Source organism: Chrysemys picta, chromosome 10, assembly GCF_011386835.1.
Source record: "Chrysemys picta bellii isolate R12L10 chromosome 10, ASM1138683v2, whole genome shotgun sequence".
NCBI lineage: Eukaryota > Metazoa > Chordata > Testudines > Emydidae > Chrysemys > Chrysemys picta.
Window position 1 is genome coordinate 3,760,621 of NC_088800.1, and position 19,468 is coordinate 3,780,088.

General features: G+C 45.3%; 1 protein-coding gene across 8 annotated transcripts in view; it reads right to left on the bottom strand.

Moving 5' to 3' along the window:
* Positions 1-1,051: 1,051 nt before the first annotated feature.
* Positions 1,052-19,468, bottom strand: part of CORO2B (coronin 2B) — a 123,223-nt gene continuing 104,806 nt past the window's right edge. For 4 of the 8 annotated variants that reach the window (XM_005300713.5, XM_042856548.2, XM_065559146.1 and 1 more), the window contains 9 exons: positions 18,188-18,337; positions 16,774-16,938; positions 15,715-15,831; positions 13,522-13,626; positions 8,410-8,506; positions 6,364-6,476; positions 4,809-4,899; positions 3,784-3,923; positions 1,052-2,583 (listed from right to left, as the gene is read on the bottom strand). In XM_005300713.5, coding sequence (XP_005300770.1) covers positions 2,452-2,583; positions 3,784-3,923; positions 4,809-4,899; positions 6,364-6,476; positions 8,410-8,506; positions 13,522-13,626; positions 15,715-15,831; positions 16,774-16,938; positions 18,188-18,337 — 1,110 coding nt within the window. In that variant the 3' untranslated portion in view covers positions 1,052-2,451. The remainder of the gene's footprint in view (positions 2,584-3,783; positions 3,924-4,808; positions 4,900-6,363; positions 6,477-8,409; positions 8,507-13,521; positions 13,627-15,714; positions 15,832-16,773; positions 16,939-18,187; positions 18,338-19,468) is intronic. The other 4 variants (XR_010590922.1, XR_010590921.1, XM_065559148.1 and 1 more) reach the window with 2 other exon arrangements.

Here is a 19,468-nt window from a genome sequence, read left to right on the forward strand (position 1 = left end):
CAAGAGCGGACAAGTTCTGCAGCCAGAGTGTTTGCTTCAATCTCTGCTAGCAGTAGCGTCCGCACCACTGGCCTGGCTAACCTGGGTTGGCTCTAGCCCTAGGTAAACCAGCAAATAGCAGGTCAGCCCAGACTTATTACACATTCAGCTGCCCTAAACACTTGCCTCGGTCTTTCTGGTTTGAGCCCCTCCTGGGGGTTGCAGAATCTGGAGCACCTTGGAGTGTTATTTGCATACTCCACAGCACATCCTTCCTTCATGAAATGGCTGCCGAACGCTACGTAGCTTCCAAAGCCCCTCTGAGTCCACCTGCACCTTTTCTTTTAATTAACTCCATTGGTGCAGCCTCTCCTTAACCACATGCTTATTTAAGCATTCAGAATAAACGACTCCAAGGAGCAATCAACGGGTAGACCCAGCTGCCAAACGGTAAGTCAGTGTGCTTGGGAAAGACTCAGGTTCTCTCTCAATGCCTTATAAGGGCCTAATTTGGCAAGTGGCCTCAAGTCCACTTCTACTTTATCATCTGCTCATCCAGTTAACAGGGATAATCAGCTACTTAGACAAGTCACGTGCATAAAGTTAGCAACAGGTGTAAGATATTAACTGTCTCCTCAGTGGCTCTCCAGAGGGCAGGTTCATTGGATTGAAATATAATTCGGATAGTCCTTGAATCCCTTCGTTTTGGTGTACAACACGGGGAATTGGGTGCTTAACTGCCTTGTGTGCCGTTAAAAATCCTCCAGCCTCATCTTTTTAGTAGGGGTCCAGAGGCTGTACAGTTTTGGGGAGAAAGTCTTAAGTTCTTATTAAACTTCTCTGGTTAGGCTGCGTGAGTTAGCAAACCCTCAGCTCCCTGCCGCTGCATGCCCACAGGTAGTTCTTGCAAGCTTATTCCATGTCTGTCTCCTGCAGCATGACATTCGATAGCATACCTGGATTTTGCTCCTCTAAACCTGACTCGTTCTAAATTTTGAAAGAACTAGTTGCTCGCGCCAAACATCTTGTTGCTACAAATGAAAACTCAAAGGAGACTTTGCCACTCGCAAGGTTTGGTATCTTGAAAACATTTTATTTCATCACTTTTGTGGTAACATAAATAATAGCGAATGACAGCACTTTTAATGTAAGGGAGGGGAAGCATTAGGTGCGGAGCACAATGTAAAGTAACGGGGGGGAAAAAACTTGTTGCACTGATACTGCTAGGGATAGTCCTACTTGATTTAAGTGAAAATATATATAGGTAAACTAGCAGTATTTTGGTGTCTTTCCCTGTATTATGGGCCTAATTCACAAAAATGTCATTGTGTACATATATTGGGTATATATAATTTATTGTGCAGTTTAAACCCTCTGCAGTTCTATCGGTAGGAACAGATATGCAGAACAGACACACAGATGACATACCGAGTTCCCAGACATCAAACGTCTTTGAACCAGGGTTCCACAGGAGAGGTTACCACTAACTTGGCAACATTTACTACTGAACAAGAGGGTGTTCTAAGACAGTTATGGGAAGAGAGCAATGGCAAGTTCCTTTGCTGCTTGTCATTTGCATACCATTATGGCAGTGTTATCACCACTATGTTTCCAGGAGGAAGTAGGACTCTAAGGTCCCTATTAGCAGATCAGGGAAGATAGACCCACTACATTTAGGAAACCTAGGATCGTTTTAAAAACAAACAAACCGTATATACAACCAGCCCCCATCCCGCTAAGGAGAGTGACTGGTTTCCATACAGATAAACCTAAGAAAGTGACAAATTAAGGTCTTATAGGAGTGTAGCAATTGACCAAGGGACTTGAACATTTGACCATCAGGCCAATTTCTAAGACCCTGACTTCAAATTTTGCCACCTTTCCCCAGAAAAGGAAACTTGCAACAAGTGTCAGGGCAAAGGGCAGGTTTTCCTGAACCTCCTTTAAACAAAGGCCAGGGCAAGAGGATTTGGAGAGAACATTTGTGAATTAAGCGCTATAGTTTAGGTCATAGTTAAGTGAATTAAAATTCCAGTTTTGTAGGCTGTGTGCATTCTTTGTCAGGCTTTGCATAGGAAAAAGTTAATAGCAATAAACCATATTGCTTTCTTAAGGACACCCTGTATTCTCTTTTCATTCTCTCTCCATTTCAAGTTAAATTTAAGTTGTGCCCTATTGGTTAGTTCCGTAGTCTTTAGATATAGAGAAAAATTGCTCTTCTACTTACTCCACGAAAAATGCTGGGATATAAATACATACCCAGCTTCCTTTCATGCAGTTATTTTCGGTTATAGTGTACAGGTCTTTCTTTTTAGTGCTAGATAAGACTACAAGGACATATTTCCAGTTAGCATGTGGACTCTTGGCAGGTCATTTGACTTCTGGCTCATATTCTGTGTAAGTGGATACAGTAAAATAAAAGAGCAAGTATAAACAAAGAAAGTTTATTTATAAAATGTCCCTTGAGGTTAATTAATTATTCTTCGGGCTGTTACGTAGGTTTTTCAACTCCAGCTGTAGTTGTCGAATTCTTACGTCTTTCTGCGAAAGCTCATCTTTCAACCGTCGGATCTCGTCTTGTTGTCGAAAGAACATTCTGAGGAGCTTAAAAGAAAGAAAAAAAAATAGGTGTACAACATTGTGTTAACATTTATAATATCTGCTTTCCCCGACGGCTTCATGCCTTTCCTGCCAACTGTCAGAGAACCTGCCTTCAATTCATGTCATTACACTGTTCCTTTTGAAAGATCAGTTTACCGGCAATATTCCATTGATGTGCCCTGTCCATTTTCATGGTAACTCAGTTAATTCACATCGTATGGCTCAACAGCTCAGTTTGTGAAAAGAAATTCAATATTGGATTCAGTGTAAATGTTTCCCCACAGCCTTTAAGTGTAGCACAGAGAACAATCGTTTATTAAAAACTGTTAGGAAATTAATCCAGTTCATTTTGTATGCTCTCTGCTTAAACCTCAGCAAAGTCCTGTGGGTTGAAGTTTGATCCAGGGAAACACACACATGGATTTTCACAGCTCGGGAAGAAAAGTAGAGATGCACAAATTGATGTGTTTATATGCAACAATCTTGGATGTGTGCAGTTGCTCTCTGTCAGAGAAAGTCATGACCTCATCTATGGTCATGTGCCCTATATTGATAACAGATGGAGATTTTTATTTAGTTAAGTTGCTAGGAGTCTGGTTTCAGAGGCAGAGGGTCAGAGTTCAGTCCCCCACAGTTGGTGTGAAGTTCCAGGTGGCTATGTTGTGCATCTTAACAACAACCCTGCAGTTCCTAGATGATTACAAACTTGTTACAATACTGTACAAAGAACTGTTTATAAGTTACACCATCTACATGGAAAATACAGTGAAAGCCACTGATGCCAGAAACTAGGATGGCACATGGAAGCCAAGCTGGCAGAAGGGACACCGGAATAGTTCAATGCACTCTGTGGTCAAGGGAGGCTAGGAGTGGCGACAATTATGACAATTGGGGTAAAACACAGTCTACTATTTTCTACTGAAATTAATGGGAAGACGTTGATTGAAAACTCTCTGGAGCAGGACCACCTTGTTCAGTGCTTGTCCTGGTCCTCGACCGGGTCAGCTAGGTGTTACTGCAGTACAGAATGACATCTGCGGCATAAAATCAGGCCTCTGTGGTATTCAGTAGGATCAGAAAATTCAGCAGACCTTACCAGCTGTTTTCTTACTATTTCCAAGAGAGGTTTTGCACTGCATAAGCTTTAAGCACAAGGCTGAGATCTTGGCCATTCAAAGCCATAAGTCAACACCCATTGCTTACCTCATTCTCTGTCCTGGGGGGCACGTTTTCTAACAAATCTATTCCATTGACAACAACACTTTTTTTCTCTCTTATTGGTGCCTTAAAGACAACTTTGGATGCCTTCTTATAGCCCTCCTTCAAAGACATCAAGATGGGATCTATGTGAGATGGTAAAATAAAGGAGGATGTTAACACGTGCTCTGCTACAGGACATGTGTATATATCCCTCCCCTATCGTCCTACCTTAACATTCACTACCTGTCAGTTGCTACAACAGTGTGTTTTCATGGTGACTGGACTGGACAGGCCTTGGACTGACAGTCAGGAGACCTGGGTTCTAATCCAGCTCTTCTACTGACCAGCTGTGCAACCCTGGCAAGTCACTGCCCCCGGCCCCGTACCTCTTTCCCTTCCCATCCTTTGTCTTGTCTAAATAGACTCCCAACTTTTTGGAACATGAACTTTCTCACTATGACCTTGTCCAGACTAGAAAAAAAGCCATGGTTGGTTGGTTTTTTTAATCGGGTTAGCTAAAAAGATTTGAAACACCACTTGGTAATGCAATGCTAAAGAGACCAGCACCTGGGGCAGACACAGCCTAAGTGGTGCTTCAGAGCATGTTAACTAGCTTGAATCTCTCTCTCTCTCTCTCTCTCTCTCACACACACTCACATACATACACACACTTTTCCCATGCTCACACAAGGCCTATATTTTCAGTTGGAGCAACTAGGCACTACTTTAACACAAATAAAACTTACTTATAGATGGCGCTCAAAAGCATTCAACGACCTCCTTACCCCCTCTCCCCCCACAGCTTACTAGCTCTAAAATGGTTCCCGTGGGTTTATGTACACGAAGTACATACACACACAGCACCTATGCACCCACCATCACATTATCTGGTGGCCAATGCAAAGTATGGAAAGTGCCCAAGGCTGAGTATGGATTTAGACATATTTCACAGTGAGGCTCAGAGATCAATTCTGTTTACATGTCCAATAGACGTGCAGTAGGTACTCATGCAGTGTTCATTCTTTTACCTCTGTTCATTCCACTCAGCCATTCGTCTGGTGTCAGGGCTGGTTCTATACCTGGCGTCATCGGGTAAATATCCTCTTGGTATGTTTCTGACTGGAAGTGAGGAAGAATAAAGAGTGGCTGTCTTCATAACGTTTGTTCCCAATTGTAACTATGCGTTGCAAAGAGCCATAAGCAAGTTTTCTTACAACCCCGGCCAACGGTAACTTAGCCATTCAATAGCATCCCAGGAAAAATACTTAACTGCCTTTTCACCATTAACTTTAAATGGGAAATAAAGAGTCCTGTTCCCTGCCTATTAAATTCATGTTCTGAAAGAAAATTATACTCCAGCAGTACTGAGCATTTGAGCTGTAGACAGACTAATGAATATTATCCAGCTGAACTGGGAGGCTTTGGAAGGGCATCGCCTCTGGCCTGTTGGAAAGGGTGCTCCCTGCTGCTGCACAGACCGGTCAGGGAACGCTAAGTGCACAAAGCATACGGTTACATATTGTAGTTCCCACTTCAAAGCACGAGCCAGTTAAGTCAAGGAGCACCCACTCTGGCCACATATGGCATAAAGAAGAACAGCCCAGGGGAAAACACCAAGGAAAGTTGTCCACAAGGGTAATTTGCCTTTCCCCTCCTCTCCACATTTCTGCTTGCTGAAGATTAGCAAATTCAGGGCAATGAGAATGAAGCTCTATTGAGTCACCTCTGTTTGGAAAAATACAGACTCAGTCCTAAACCTGAACATGGCTCGTAGCTTTGTTTCAGATTTCATACAGTTGGACAAAGCAGGAAAAGCCAGCACTGAATACTGCTCCCAACACACGGAGATGTGAGTTGAACTTGGGATGGATCTCTAACCCTAGATGTGGGACAGTCCTTTGTCACACATTTCAAAAGACCCAGTTAATTTCACACAAAATGATGGCAGCAGAAGTTAGAAAAAATGATGGCGTCGGTTCTTTAAAGAACTTTCCATAAGCACAGAGTTCAGACTTAGCATTGCTGTATGTTAGAAAAGCAGTTTTTAGCAAGATGTGAGTTTGGATCTAAAATGTGTAATTGATATAAATGAGAGGTCACAGAGAGATCTACCCATCGAAGAAGACAGATGTTATCCACAGCCAGGAAAAAGCAACCCCATGATGTTTGAGATGCAACTCAGGAAAATGTCTAGCATGGTCAGAGTACAGAATGTAAGATGTGTGGTTGTTGTGGACAGTGATATAAACCATCAGGGGCTTAATTCACTAGATACAGTTTGCCAAGGTCCTTTTGACATTTACTGTATTTCATCCAAATGATTCTGCTCTGTGCAAGTCAGAGCAGGATTCCTAGTGTGGTCTCAAAAGGTAAAAGTTCAGTAACTGAGTCTCCCAGCTCCTTCCCTGTGCATCATTTTAATAGAGAATACGGCAGTCTTTGACGTACCCGAGTAACAGAAATAGAATTCCCCCGGCACACCGAGTGTTTCCAACTCTGTGCTTTGAACGTGTTGGGCAGAGATAACGCATCAGAGCATTGGAGTTCCGTACGGGAGTAGGAACAGTGCTGACATGTACTCACCCTCCTTGGCACGATCATAGAGATTGGCTCAATCAGACCCTTTAAGGTAACCAGTTTATAGAATCTGAACACCTCACATGCAGACACATCCAGCCCGTGCTTTGGCATCACACCTATTAGAGAGTTCACATGTGAGCAAGGGTCTGTCCTTTCATGCCAACAAAGCATTGGAATATTCAAAAGCTCTTGCTCTACAAATTGGTCCGTGAGAAAGGAACCAATCTTACTCGCCCCATGCTAGCTGGCTTAGGATACAGTAGCAGTATATAGATCCAATTAGGCATCATGTCGATGGGAAAAGTTCTGACAGCGTAGCTACGTTTCAAAGCTGCTGCCGAGAGAACCCTCGTTTCCTACCGTAAATCGTCAGCGCTTTACAAGTCAAGAAAAACAGTCAGTGTGTTCCGCGAGAATGGGATTCTCTGTTTTGCTTAAACACAAAGCTAAGTGAGAAGGTGTGCCTTGCAACTTCCCAATGGATACCAGCCTACCACTGCTACCGGCTACATGGAGTTACTTATTTAGCTCGAGTAGCAGTGGCCCGTGCTTTGGTGCCCTATCGCTGCAGATGACTCATAGCGGGGGGGGGGGGGAGGAGGGAGGCATTATGTGTATAAGATAAGGAAGAAATACGGGACCCAATTCTGTGAGGTAGTGACATCAGTGCAAGTTGAGGGCATGCTGCATCTTTCCCAATCAGGCCCAAGGTACGTATATACTTTGCCGAAGCTGCAGCTGCAGCCGGCAAGTGGGGGAAGAGACCACTAGCATGTGGAAAGTGTTATCCCGGATAGGAAAGCTTTGCCAGACAAGTACAGAAACCCCCACGCAAGCACTGCCCACTGGAGCCTGCAGGCAGCACCGGGGAAAGGGCTGAAGTTAAATATGGGCACAGAGATTTGTTTCGTGATCATGTCCAGAGTGCAGGGTATTACCACAGCACTGAACTGAGCTGCGAAGCAGAGAGCGACCTCCTTTAATATCCCGTCCCTCGGCGTCATCGGCTTTCCCTGAGCTTGCAGGCCTGAGATTCCAAATCAGCAGCTGAGCTGCTCACGCCTGTCCCTGCCCTCTTGGGGCTGTGGGACACCGCAGAACTGGGTAGCTGGGCCTCCCTCCTGCCTAATTCCAGGGCGTGCTAGGTCTGTGTCCTGCCCGTGGGGGTGTGCGAGGAGGGAAATACTTCCACCCTAGGCATCCTCCCCACCTGGGCCTTCCTGTCCACCTGCAGCCTGGAATGTGAATAGCCCCTTTCTTCTCCCTCTGACCCTCTACACCCACCGGGGGAGCCCCATCCCACAAGCAACCCTACGCACACCCCCGGGGGCCAGCCATGAGGGAAACCTGCCTACTCCAAGAGCCCAAATGGGACCTGCCCCCCATGCCACCAACCAGAGCTGATCCTGTCCTCACCCGGCCAGCCACCCCACAGCCAGAATCCACCAGTCACCCCTGCTGCTCCTGCTGTGGAGAACTGCTTCCAGGGAGGGAAGCCACATGCAGGGGTCTCCTGGAGGTGCTGGGAAGGGGAGGAGAGCTGAGAGTGGTGCAGATGTGCAGATCAGAGCCCTGTGCTGGCAAAGAGGGGCGGGGAACGGGCCAGATGGATTTTGCAGCAAGGGTGGGAAGGGAAGAGCATTTTACCCAGGGAACGTCCCATATATCACTGGCTCAGGTCACTTGTTAAAGTTTAGGCAGCCGGTCACTGCACGTCAGGTGAAACTGCACATGCATTTTCTTGGAACTGGGCCCTCAGTAAGATACATCAGAGTCACACTGCACCATTACCCAGGAAGAAATACACAAAAATATTAAATGCCACATAAAGAACATTGGAATTCTGAATTAATTTTCCAGCAAGTCATCAGCTACCTAATGACACAGAACATATTTGAACAGCGAGAGTCAGCACAGTGCAGAGAGCACGGGAGGTTATTATGCAAAATACATTTATCAGCAAAATTTAATTATACGATTTCAGTCTGCTGGCTTTTTTTAATATTAATGTTCAAAGAGGCGGCCTATTGACATGCCAAAAGCTCTTACCCAGTCCTTTCTGTGGGGCAGGAGAGCGAAACTCCATGAGATAATTCAGATAGGGCTTTTCTGTGCTGATTTCATAGTATCGGATGTTCCCGTCGCCCTGAGGCAGGGGGGATAAAGGCAGATCAGTTTAACATTTCAGGGTAAAAGCTGTAGGTAAATAAAAAGATATGTAAAAAGAACATCATGTTGTGCATCACTGCCAAGTTCTAGGTTAAATATACAGAGACGACAATGCTAGTTAGCCATTGTAGAACAGAGTCTCAAACCAAACCGACAGCATTTCATATACTGCGTCTGGGTTCTTGGAGTAGTAGCAGTAGAAGGAACAGATGTGGTCTCTTTAATGGCGTTTGGGGAAGAAGACTCACAAGAGGACTAGCAATTTTATCCCCGTCACTCCCATTTCTCCCTCACACTTTATGGAATTAGTTTTTCTACCCTTGGGTTAAAGAACATAGAACGGCAAGACTGGGTCCGAGCAAAGGTCCATCTAGCCCAGTGTCCTGTCTTCCGATAGTGGTCAGTGTTTTAGAGGGAATGAACAGAAAATCAAGTGATCACCAAGTGATCCATTCCCTGTCACCCATTCCCAGCTTCTGGCAAACAGAGGCTAGGGGACACCATCCCTGCCCATCCTGGCTAATAGCTATTGATGGATCTGTCCTCCAGGAGCTTATCTAGTTCTTTTTTGAACCCTGTTACAGTCCTGGCCTTCACAACATCCTCTGGCAAAGAGTTCCGTATCATATACGAGTTGCATATCTAATCTAGTTCTCTCACAATGGAAGGAGGATAAAGTACTAAAAAATGTACTAGGACGTTGTGTTGCCCAGGAATGCTAAAGGAAATATTCCAGTACAGAAATAAACTAATTTTAGAATGACGCGAAAGTCAGTGGAGCTGCACTGAATGGGTAGGACTCCATTGCACTAAATTTATGCTAATAGCTTCATAGATTCCAAGGCCAGAAGGAATCACTGTGATCATGTAGTCTGAGCTCCTGTACAACAAACAATAGAATTCTCCCAAAATAGTTCCCTTTGAACTACAGCATATCTTAAAAAAATCCAGCATTGATTTAAAAATTGTCAGTGACAGACAATCCATCACGACCCTTGGTGCATTGGTCTAACAGTTAATTACCCTCGTTAAAAATGTATGTCTTATTTCCAATCTGAATTTATCTATTTTCAGCTTCCAGCCCTTGGTTCACGTTATACTTTTCTCTGCTAGACTGAAGAGCCCGTTAGCAAATATTTGGTCCCTCACCAAAGGCTCTTAAGCAAAGAAAGCAGTCATGGGATAAGAGGGAAGGTCCTCTCATGGATTGGTAACTGGTTAAAAGATAGGAAACAAAGGGTAGAAATAAATGTCAGTTTTCAGAATGGAGAGAGGTAAATAGTTATACTGGTCCCAGTCCTACTTAACATATTCATAAATGATCTGGAAAAAGGAGTAAACAGTGAGGTGGCAAAATTTGCAGATGATACAAAACAACTCAAGATAGTTAAGTCCCAGGCAGACTGTGAAGAGCTACAAAAGGATCTCTCAGAACTGGCTGACTGAGCAACAAAATGGCAGATGAAATTCAATGTTGATAAATGCAAAGTAATGCACATTGGAAAACATAATCCCAACGATACATATAAAATGATGGGGTCTAAATTAGCTGTTACCACTCAAGAAAGAGATCTTGAAGTCATTGTGGATAGTTCTCTGAAACATCCACTCCATGTGCCGCGGCAGTCAAAAAAAAGCGAACAGAATGTTGGGAATCATTAAGAAAGGGATAGATAATAAAACAGAAAATATCATATTGCCTCTATGGTACGCCCAAATCTTGAATACTGCGTGCAGATGTAGTCACCCCCTCTCAAAAAAGATATATTGGAATTGGAAAAGGTTCAGAAAAGGGCAACAAAAATTATTAGGGGTATGGAACGGCTTCCATACGAGGAGAGATTAATAAAACCGGGACTTTTCAGCTTGGAAAATAGACGACTAAGGAGAGATATGATAGAGCTCTATAAAATCAATACTGGTGTGGAGAAAGTAAATAAGGAAGTGTTATTTACTCCTTCTCATAACACAAGAACTAGGGGCCACCAAATGAAATTAATAGGCAGCACACAACACACAGTCAACCTGTGGAACTCCTTGCCAGAGGATGTTGTGAAGGCCAAGACTATAACAGGGTTCAAAAAAGAACTAGATAAATTCATGGAGGATAGATCCATCAATGGCTATTAGCCAGGATGGGCAGAGATGGTGTCCCTAGCCTCTGTTTGCCAGAAGCTGGGAATGGGCGACAGGGGATGGATCACTTGATGATTACTTGTTCTGTTCATTCCCTCTGGGGCACCTGGCATTGGCCACTGTCAGAAGACAGGATACTGGGCTAGATGGACCTTTGGTCTGACCCAGTGTGGCCATTCTTATGTTCACCGTGTAGGTATTTATAGACTAAGTCACACTTTAGCTTTCTCTTTGTTAACGCAAATAGATTGAGCTCCTTGAATATAAGACATGTTTTCTAATCCTTTAATCAAGCTCATGCCTCTTCTCTGAACCCTCTCCAATTTATCAGCATCCTTCTTGAATTGTGGGCACCAGAACTGGACTCAATATTCCAGCAGCAGTTACACCAGTGCCAAATACAGAGGTAAAAAACCCTCTCTACTCCTACTCGAGATGCTCCTGTTTATGCATCCAAGGATCGCATAACCCTTTTGGCCACAGCACCGTACTGGGAGCTCATGTTCAGCTGATTATCCACCACAACCTCTAAATCCTTTTTAGAGTCCCTGCTTTCCAAGATTGAGTCCCCTAGACATATGGCCTACATTCCTTGTTCCTAGATGCATACATTTACATTTAGCCATATTAAGCATATTGTTTGCTTGCACCTGGCTTACCAAGCAATCCAGATCTCTCTGTATCCGTAACCCATCCTCTTCATTAATGATCACAACCCAAATTTTTTGTCACGTGCAAACTTTTTCAGTGATGATTTTATGTTTTCTTCAGGTCATTTGATAAAAATATTAAGTAGCATCAGGCCAAGAACTCATCCATGTGGGACCCTCCTAGAAATGCACCCACTTGATGATGATTCCCTCTTTGCAGTTACATTTTGAAACCTATCAGTTAGCCAGTTTTGAATCCATTTAATGTGTGCCGTAGTAATTTTGTATCATTCTATTTTTTCAATCCAAGTGTCGTGCTGTACCAAGTGAAATGCCTGAGAGAATCCTCAAATATTACACTAATACTATTGCCATTATCAACCAAAACTGTAATCTAATAAAAAAAAAAAGATATCAAGTTAGTTTTACAGGGTCTCTTTTCCATAAACTCATGTTGATTGGCATTAACTGTATAACCCTACTTTAATTTTTTTATTATCCAAGTCCCATATCAGCTGCTCCATTATCAATGTCAGACTGACAGGCCTATAACTACCCAGGTCGTCCCATCGACCCTTTTAAAATATTGGCACAACATTAACTTGCTTCCAGTCTTTTGAAATTTCCTCAGTTTTCCAAGACTTATTGAAAAAAAAAAATCCACATTAACAGTCTAGTGAGCTCCTCAGCCCGCTTTAAAAAAAAAAAAACCTCTTGGATGCAAGTTATCTGGACCTGCTGATTTAAAAAGTGCCTAACTTCAGTAGTTGCTGTTTAACATCCTCCTGAGACACTAGCCCAGGGGTGGCCAACCTGAGCCGGAGAAGGAGCCAGAATTTACCAATGTACATTGCCAAAGAGCCACAGGAATACGTCAGCAGCCCCCCCATCAGCTCCCCCGACTCCAACCTGCAGCGCCTCCTGCCCGCCGGCAGCCCCGCCAATCAGGGCCTCCCGCCCACGGCGATCAGCTGTTACGTGGTGCGCAGGAGGCTCTGGTGGGGTGGGGGGGGAGAGCAAGGGCATGGCAGGCTCGGGGGAAAGGGTGGAGTGGGGGCAGGCCCTGGGGCAGAGCAGGGGGTTGAGCACTCCCCGGCACATTGGAAAGTTAGCCTCTATAGCTCTAGCCCCGGAGTCAGCGCCTATGCGAGGAGCCGCATATTAACCTATGAAGAGCCGCACATGGCTCCGGAGCCACAGGTTGGCCACCCCTGCACTAGTGGAATGGAAAGTGTCATCATTATGTGATCTGACTACATCATTTCCTGCCCCTCCCCCCCGATACAGAACAGAAATATTGATTAAACACTTCTGCCTCTCCTGCATTATTGATAATTCCACCATTTCCACCTAGCTATGGACCAGGACCATGATTAGGATTCTTTTTGTTCCTAATATACTTAGACTCCTTGTTATTATCCTTAACTCCACTGGCCATAGATTACTTCTTGTATCCCTTTGCTTCCCTTATCACTTCCCCTCTAACCCAGGTCAGTTTTTTAACCACTACGGCTTTCCTTCTTGATTGTGGCCTTTATGAACAAAGATGGCAAAGTATACCTGGTGCTTCTCTACTCAGGGCCATAAGCTGACTTGAGAGGGAGTCCTACATGCAGCCCATAGGAAATAAATGTGTTTACTTTTTTAAGGGCCTCCTAAATGCACTACAGTATCTGCAGGTCCCTTCACTTCGGTGGAGCTTTGTGCACAAGCTAGTGTGATTGCAGAGAAGTGTGTGCATGTGTGCACCAAGCCACACCCTCCAGGGTACACAGGTGCTTGTGGGGGGCCATTAGAGAAGTGTGCCCCACCAGAGAGGTTTCTGTAGTGGCGGCATTTGGACTTTACAACACAAGCAACACCAGTGAAGTGCAAAATAATCAAGGACCTTTAAAAGAAAGTCAATGGCCAAAGGCTGGTTCCTGTTACATTAGTATAAATCCAAAGTCTTCAATGGAGTTGCTCCAAATTTGCACTGGTGAAAGCAATATCAGCATCTAGCCCCGACTGTTTAATTGTAATAGTTATTTATGAAAAGCCCAAAATAACCCCATGCTCTGCTCATCGGAGAGGTGCCCCTTTGCTTGCGTTCTCGAATGGGTTATTTGGGAGATGATTTATTCTCAAGTTTGCAAGAGCCACATCAGTCTTGAGAACAGCAGGATATGCAGTATATTGCCTGTTACCCTCAGTAAAGCCAACGCACCTTTCCAGCCAAATACAACATGTGCGTATCAGCATCGTAGAAAGGAAACAAGAGCCCCGACAGCCCATCGATCTCCTCCTCTATGAGGGGCATGGCCAGGTCTTCCTGAACAAAGAGAACATGGCTTTATGAGTCAGCAAGGGTTAGAGGTTGCATGGAACATGAAAGCAAAACCCACGAAGGAGCGACAGGGGCAGCAGGGTGAGGGACGGGTTTTGTCCCAGAAAAGCTGAAGCAAACCCACTGTCCCTCCCAAAGGGTGCCACGGGATTTCCATGTCCCACAAGCCAGAGGTGGGAGGGAGAGAGGGCTAGCAGATCTGGTCATGTACACGCAGAATAAGGAGGATGTCCACTTCAGGTCACCTCTCTGCAGGGCACTCCGTGGGTCACCCTGTAGGGCTGAGTGGGTTCTGGGGCTCTCAGGGTAAGGGTTGTAATGGGGTGCAGTCACACCCCTCCCCCCCGCCCCGGAGCCATTTCTGTGTGGCTGCATTTCAGGGAGGCTGGAGGCCTGTGTATATTTTAAGGAGCAATTTGGGGCAGATTGTGCCTGGGCCGAACGCACGGAGCGAGAGGGGTGGGGAAGGAAAACAGAGGAGGGTGCAAGGAGCTCTCTCTTCTGCCCCCACGGACCAGGGAGAGCCACAGTGCAATGTGCTCACCAAGCCACACCCTCCAGGGAGCACACTGCCTACAGGGAGAAGGGCCGGATGCAGTGCGGGAAGAATGCTGCATCCTCTCTGGAGCTTTGACTCCATGGCTGCTGTGCCCAATGCCGCCATCTGGGCTATGACGCTCTATTGAGCTGAGATCCCTTCCGGAGAGAAGCCAGAGAACTGCTCAACAGCTCTGTTTGGTTTTTAAACACAAACCCCACCAGACTATAGGAAGATCCGATGATGGTGAGGCTGCCCAGCCGCCCGGGGAGTGCGTACTGGCCTCTTGGATTTAGAGGGGAACCCAGACATCCTTGTTTTCAGTTTTATATGTCACAAAGGGATCTGGTTTCTCCCTTTGTCCTTGAGTTTATACAAGATTCCTCCCGAACAGATCAGCCGCCCCACCCACATACTTCTGTTTCCTCACCCTGCCCCTGTAGCAGTCACAGCCAAGTAGGTGTCTATGGTGTTCACTGGCAAGCTGACAGATAGGACTGGAGTAATCAGTCATCTCCCCCCAGCCCAGCCTGAGTGAGGGGACATCAGCTTTCCACTATCTGCAGCTTCTACCACCCAAGTGAACAGGGCCAGGCATGTCTGCAGCCTGAAACACCGTTGGTCCAGAATATCATGCATGGAGTCAGAGGGGAGGGTACAAATGCTTGCTGGGATGAATCTGGTAAATTTGCATCTGCTTTAATTAATCTTGTGAATTCAGATTCCCCAACGTGTCACGTCTAGTCAGATCTCCACAGCAACCAGCAGAGTTTTTAAAAGTTACCTAAAGACCTTTGTAGAATCTGCTAGGAAACAGGAAGGAATAAAGAATCTGCGGTATATGTATCTGCTGCTCTCCCTGTATTACAGTACAATACAAGAGGCTGGGCTATTCAAAGAGACCCGAAGGAGCTGGGCCCCCAGCTTCACTGGAAAGTCCATGAGAATTGAGTTAGGTCTCCGTGGGAGTTGGGCGCCTATGCACCTGTCGGCCGCTTTGACAGCTCCGCATGACTGATCCACAGCACGTCCCAGACGTGCTTCTCAGAGCACTTCCCAAACGCGAGTGAATGCAGTTGCATAAAACTGTTGCAAGCTAGGCAGGTTTTCTCAACGTGCAGACGGATAAACTGTCGCATGGCGTGAGTAGGTGCCTTGCCTATAATCACCCTATGCTTGCAGCGGAGCAGGGGCTAGACCCCCGGTCTCTGGACTCCTCAGACATAGGGTCTAGCTACGCTATGATCACAGGCGATATTACAGCGGAGCTAGCTTTAATCTAGCTAGAGTGGGTCATGGAGCCGGGAAACTGCGACACACGGGCTGTTCCTCCACACTGCAGGGGGGCTTGCGCAGCCCGCACAGAAGCATGCACTAGTGCAGCTAGATCAAAGCTCGCTTGGGTAGGTCTACTCGTCCCATACTCACACTGCTAGAGCAGAGCCCAGATCGCCTATCTCTGAGACCTCTACCTGAGCCCACCAATCATGCTCCCTTCTTGGGAAGGAACGGCTTCCAGCGATCTATTTGCTGACCTGGTCCCAGAGCGCAATCTGCCTCGTATTCCACCTGGAGACTCCAGTCGTTAGAAGTCGCTTCACGTTACCTAGAAAGACCACCCGGTTCACACGATGGTTCTTACAGCTGGCTTCCTGGAAGAAGACATTGTCTGTGCTACGTGCAGTGAACAGCTATACATTTCAGATGTCTTCCTACGCATGGTGCTTAGTATAGATCAGTGAAAATGCCAGCTGTAGAATTTCAAGGAGAGCGATACTCAAGGGAGAATTCTCCCCCATGTTAGGAACTGAGTTCCTGGTGTCTCACAGGTAGGTCCCTTTCTCCTCATATAATCTCTACACTGTCTATGGGGAAAGGCTCCATTCTTGTCCCAATAGAACCACTTCATAGCAAGCTGGGCTAACCCGGCTTTCCACCTCCACCGTACCTCTTACTCCTTTACTGCAAAATGCAACTTTCATATTAACCAGCTATGGCTCAGACTGCACCGGTGAAAATGGGGGTTCATGCTATCTGGAATGGAAAGGCAAAATGCTGTTTTGTAAAAATAAAACCAAGCCTTCCCTGAGCTTTTTAGAATAATCCACAATTGACAAGGACAATTAAGCTTTTCTTCCAAAACTTGCTCTGTGGCTTCCCAGGACACTCTACTATTTCCCAGAAACCTTTGATTAATGAAAGATTAGAAGCCTTGTATCTCTGACTAGGATAGTGCTGAATCCTTTCTATTGTAATAATGATAAGAAACAGCAACATTCTCTGAATGCGGAGCGCTAGATTCAGAGGCTGACATTTGTGACACGTTGTTGCGTCCTGAATATCAGACGTATTTTGTGACAATTCAATATTGTACAAGGAGTGTTTACCTTACTGTATGTTAGGCTTAAAGGGCGACTTCCCCTTGCCCCTGACTCTGCCCCGGTTGCACATTAGGGGAGGAATGCACTCAAATGGGAAATCTCAAATAAAGCCACTCTTTAAAGCCTAGGGTCAAATTTGTATTTGTCAAAAATAATGGATTTACTTCTTGTGACTGGTGCTTAGGACTGACTCTTGAGAAATCAGCTCTTCACCTGAAGGACTTTGCCCGAACGCGGCTCAATGACTCGCAGCTTCTTGTCTTTGCAGGTGGTAGACAGCAGGCTGCCGTCGGTATTGAAGGACATGCAGAGAATGACATCTGTATGACAATCTATCATCTTCACGGGCTCTCCAATGTCCAGGTTCCAGATCAGAACCTGAGGGAAATGGGGCAGAATTAAGTTAACACTGATGCTGCTGCTAGTTGGGGGTGGGGTGGAGGGGGGGATGGGGGACGGACACAGTCATAACTCCAGGGTACAGACTGCCTGGAAATGCACAGGCATGCAAGGCCACGTTTTCCAAACTTCTGGCTCGGTATTTTAAATGTACTGCTAATTTGGGGCCAAATTCCAGTTCTCCCACTCATATGTCATCTCATTTCACAAGTGGTCCCTTTGCTTTAATGTGAATAAAGTTATCAGAACCCGGCACTTGAGAAGCAAGCCTCTCTCTTGCACTCCCTGCAGTTATTGCCACCGGCAGGACAGACTGTGATAACTGTACCCACTTCTTATTGCCATCTTTTGTATTACATGGAGGAAGATAAAGAATCTCTCTGGCTCAGGCCTACTCTCAGAAATGACTGAAAATGTCACCATGGGGTTTCATGTTCATTATCACATTGAATTTCATGCCAACCTTGGCTCAGGTTATAAATAAAAAAAAAAACCCTTGTGATTCTTCTAACGGCCAGCCCTGCAAACTCAACCTGGGTTCCGTTGTTATGACGTATGACTGCCAGGAGTAAGCGTTTTACAGTCCAAATGATGCCCCTCATTACATCTTATCTATGAAGTGAGCAAAACTGCTATGGAGTCAGGAGACAATACACATGGAACCCGTGAGGCCATTTTTACAGTTGCTTTTCAGAGTAGATCCGCACCTTAGTGTTAGAAACAGGAATGATCTGTGACGACTGGACAACATAGAAGAATCCTTTCAAAAATCCATTAGAGAAAAAACCTGAAGATTTCAGTGCTAGCTATACTCTTGTACTTTTGTACACACATAACCATTATGAAGCAAGCAAGTCATTAAGACTAGGTAGGACACAACATGAATTGGGGAAGCTACAATCTGACACAGATATGGCATGGAATATTATTTAGACAGTAGGGAATTCCCACGAAGGTTAAAGGCATACGCAGAGAAATACTCTAAACCACCAGCAAAAGAACCTCTGATCTCAAATGGATTTCCATTTCGTGTACTGACACTTCTAAAGCAGAGAGAGAGAGATCGGAAGAAAGATCTGAGGATAAACTGTGACGATTACAGAAACTGCTGCCAAGCAAACAGTGAGGCCATCCGCGATTTTGCCCTTTAAAGCCACACATGGCCTTAATAAATGCTAGTCTCCAACTACAGCTGAGGATTTAGCAGAAATCCTCCAGAAAAGTTCACCTTATAGTCGTATCCTGCACTGAACAAGATATTGTTGGTGGTCGGGTGCCACTCAACGAGGCCGACCCGTCGGCTGTGGCCGTAGAGTTCTAGAACAGCTTCTGTCATGTTCCGCTTCAAGCCGCCCTCTGGGATTTCCCATATCCGGACCTGAAAGGACAGGATGAGCAAGAGTTATTGGGAGGAAAAACCTTTGTCCTTATTTTAGAGGCTTATAAGGATCTTGTTCTCTCCACTTGGCGTGCGGGGGAATCTTCATTGACTAAATTCCATCTGTAGTTCCTTCATCAACTTGGTCTCCAGATGCCAGAAGCGAATTAAAAATAGACCCGAATGTGCCCAATGGCAACACTTTTGTGTCATCCCTTCATGCCCATGTGCATGTTTGTTCCCTCCTTCCTTCTCCTTCATCCCCGCTCCACTCCCCAATAATTTGCTGGCCCTGGGAAGCAGCCAATACCGGATTCTCTTCAATGAAGACCACATGCAAGATCTAGTCCTGTAAATAATGGGCGATACCACAGGAATCCCATTGAATGCAATGGGGCTATCGAAGAGCTAATAGCACAACACTTTCAGAGTTCTCCCCATAATTGACAGCAAAAGACAAGCCAGTTCTTGAAAGAGGCGGGAAATAGAATACTCTAAAAACAGCAGTTAAAAAACACACCATCCCCCTATCTGCACAAACACATGCAACAGGAAGGAAAAATCAATCCAATTTGTCTCAGATGACCTTCTTAAGGAATCAGTACTAAGGACTTCAAGACTTGGTCCCCTTAGAAAAGATACTAATTACTTAATAGAAATAACTGAATATACTCCTCTGTTAAAGTCATGCTAGCAGTGCACGATAAAGGACAGCGTATTAGCAGGCATCAGACATGCTGGTAGCAAAGTAGATCAGGTTGATATGTGATGTACGTGTTTTGCCACCTGACATTTGTAACTCAGTTTTAACTAAAAGGGATCCTTGTGGTTCACACTGTTTAGGTTCAAATATATGAGCCAGGTCTGATATAACAGAGTGGCATCCTTGACCCGAAGTTCTATAGTTAAATCCGCCTTTCAATCACTAACTTAACAAAATGAATGATTGTTTCTTTACGTGATCATATCAAAATATAAAGGCAGGCGCTGGCTCGGCTGCCTCTAACCTTGTGAAGAGGAGTAAACGTACACGCACTAGAACAAATTCACCCCGGCTGTAACACCGCAGACTTCAGCGGAGCTGGAGGGGTGAGTTTGGCCCACTAAACTTCTGTACCAAAGGAAAACCAT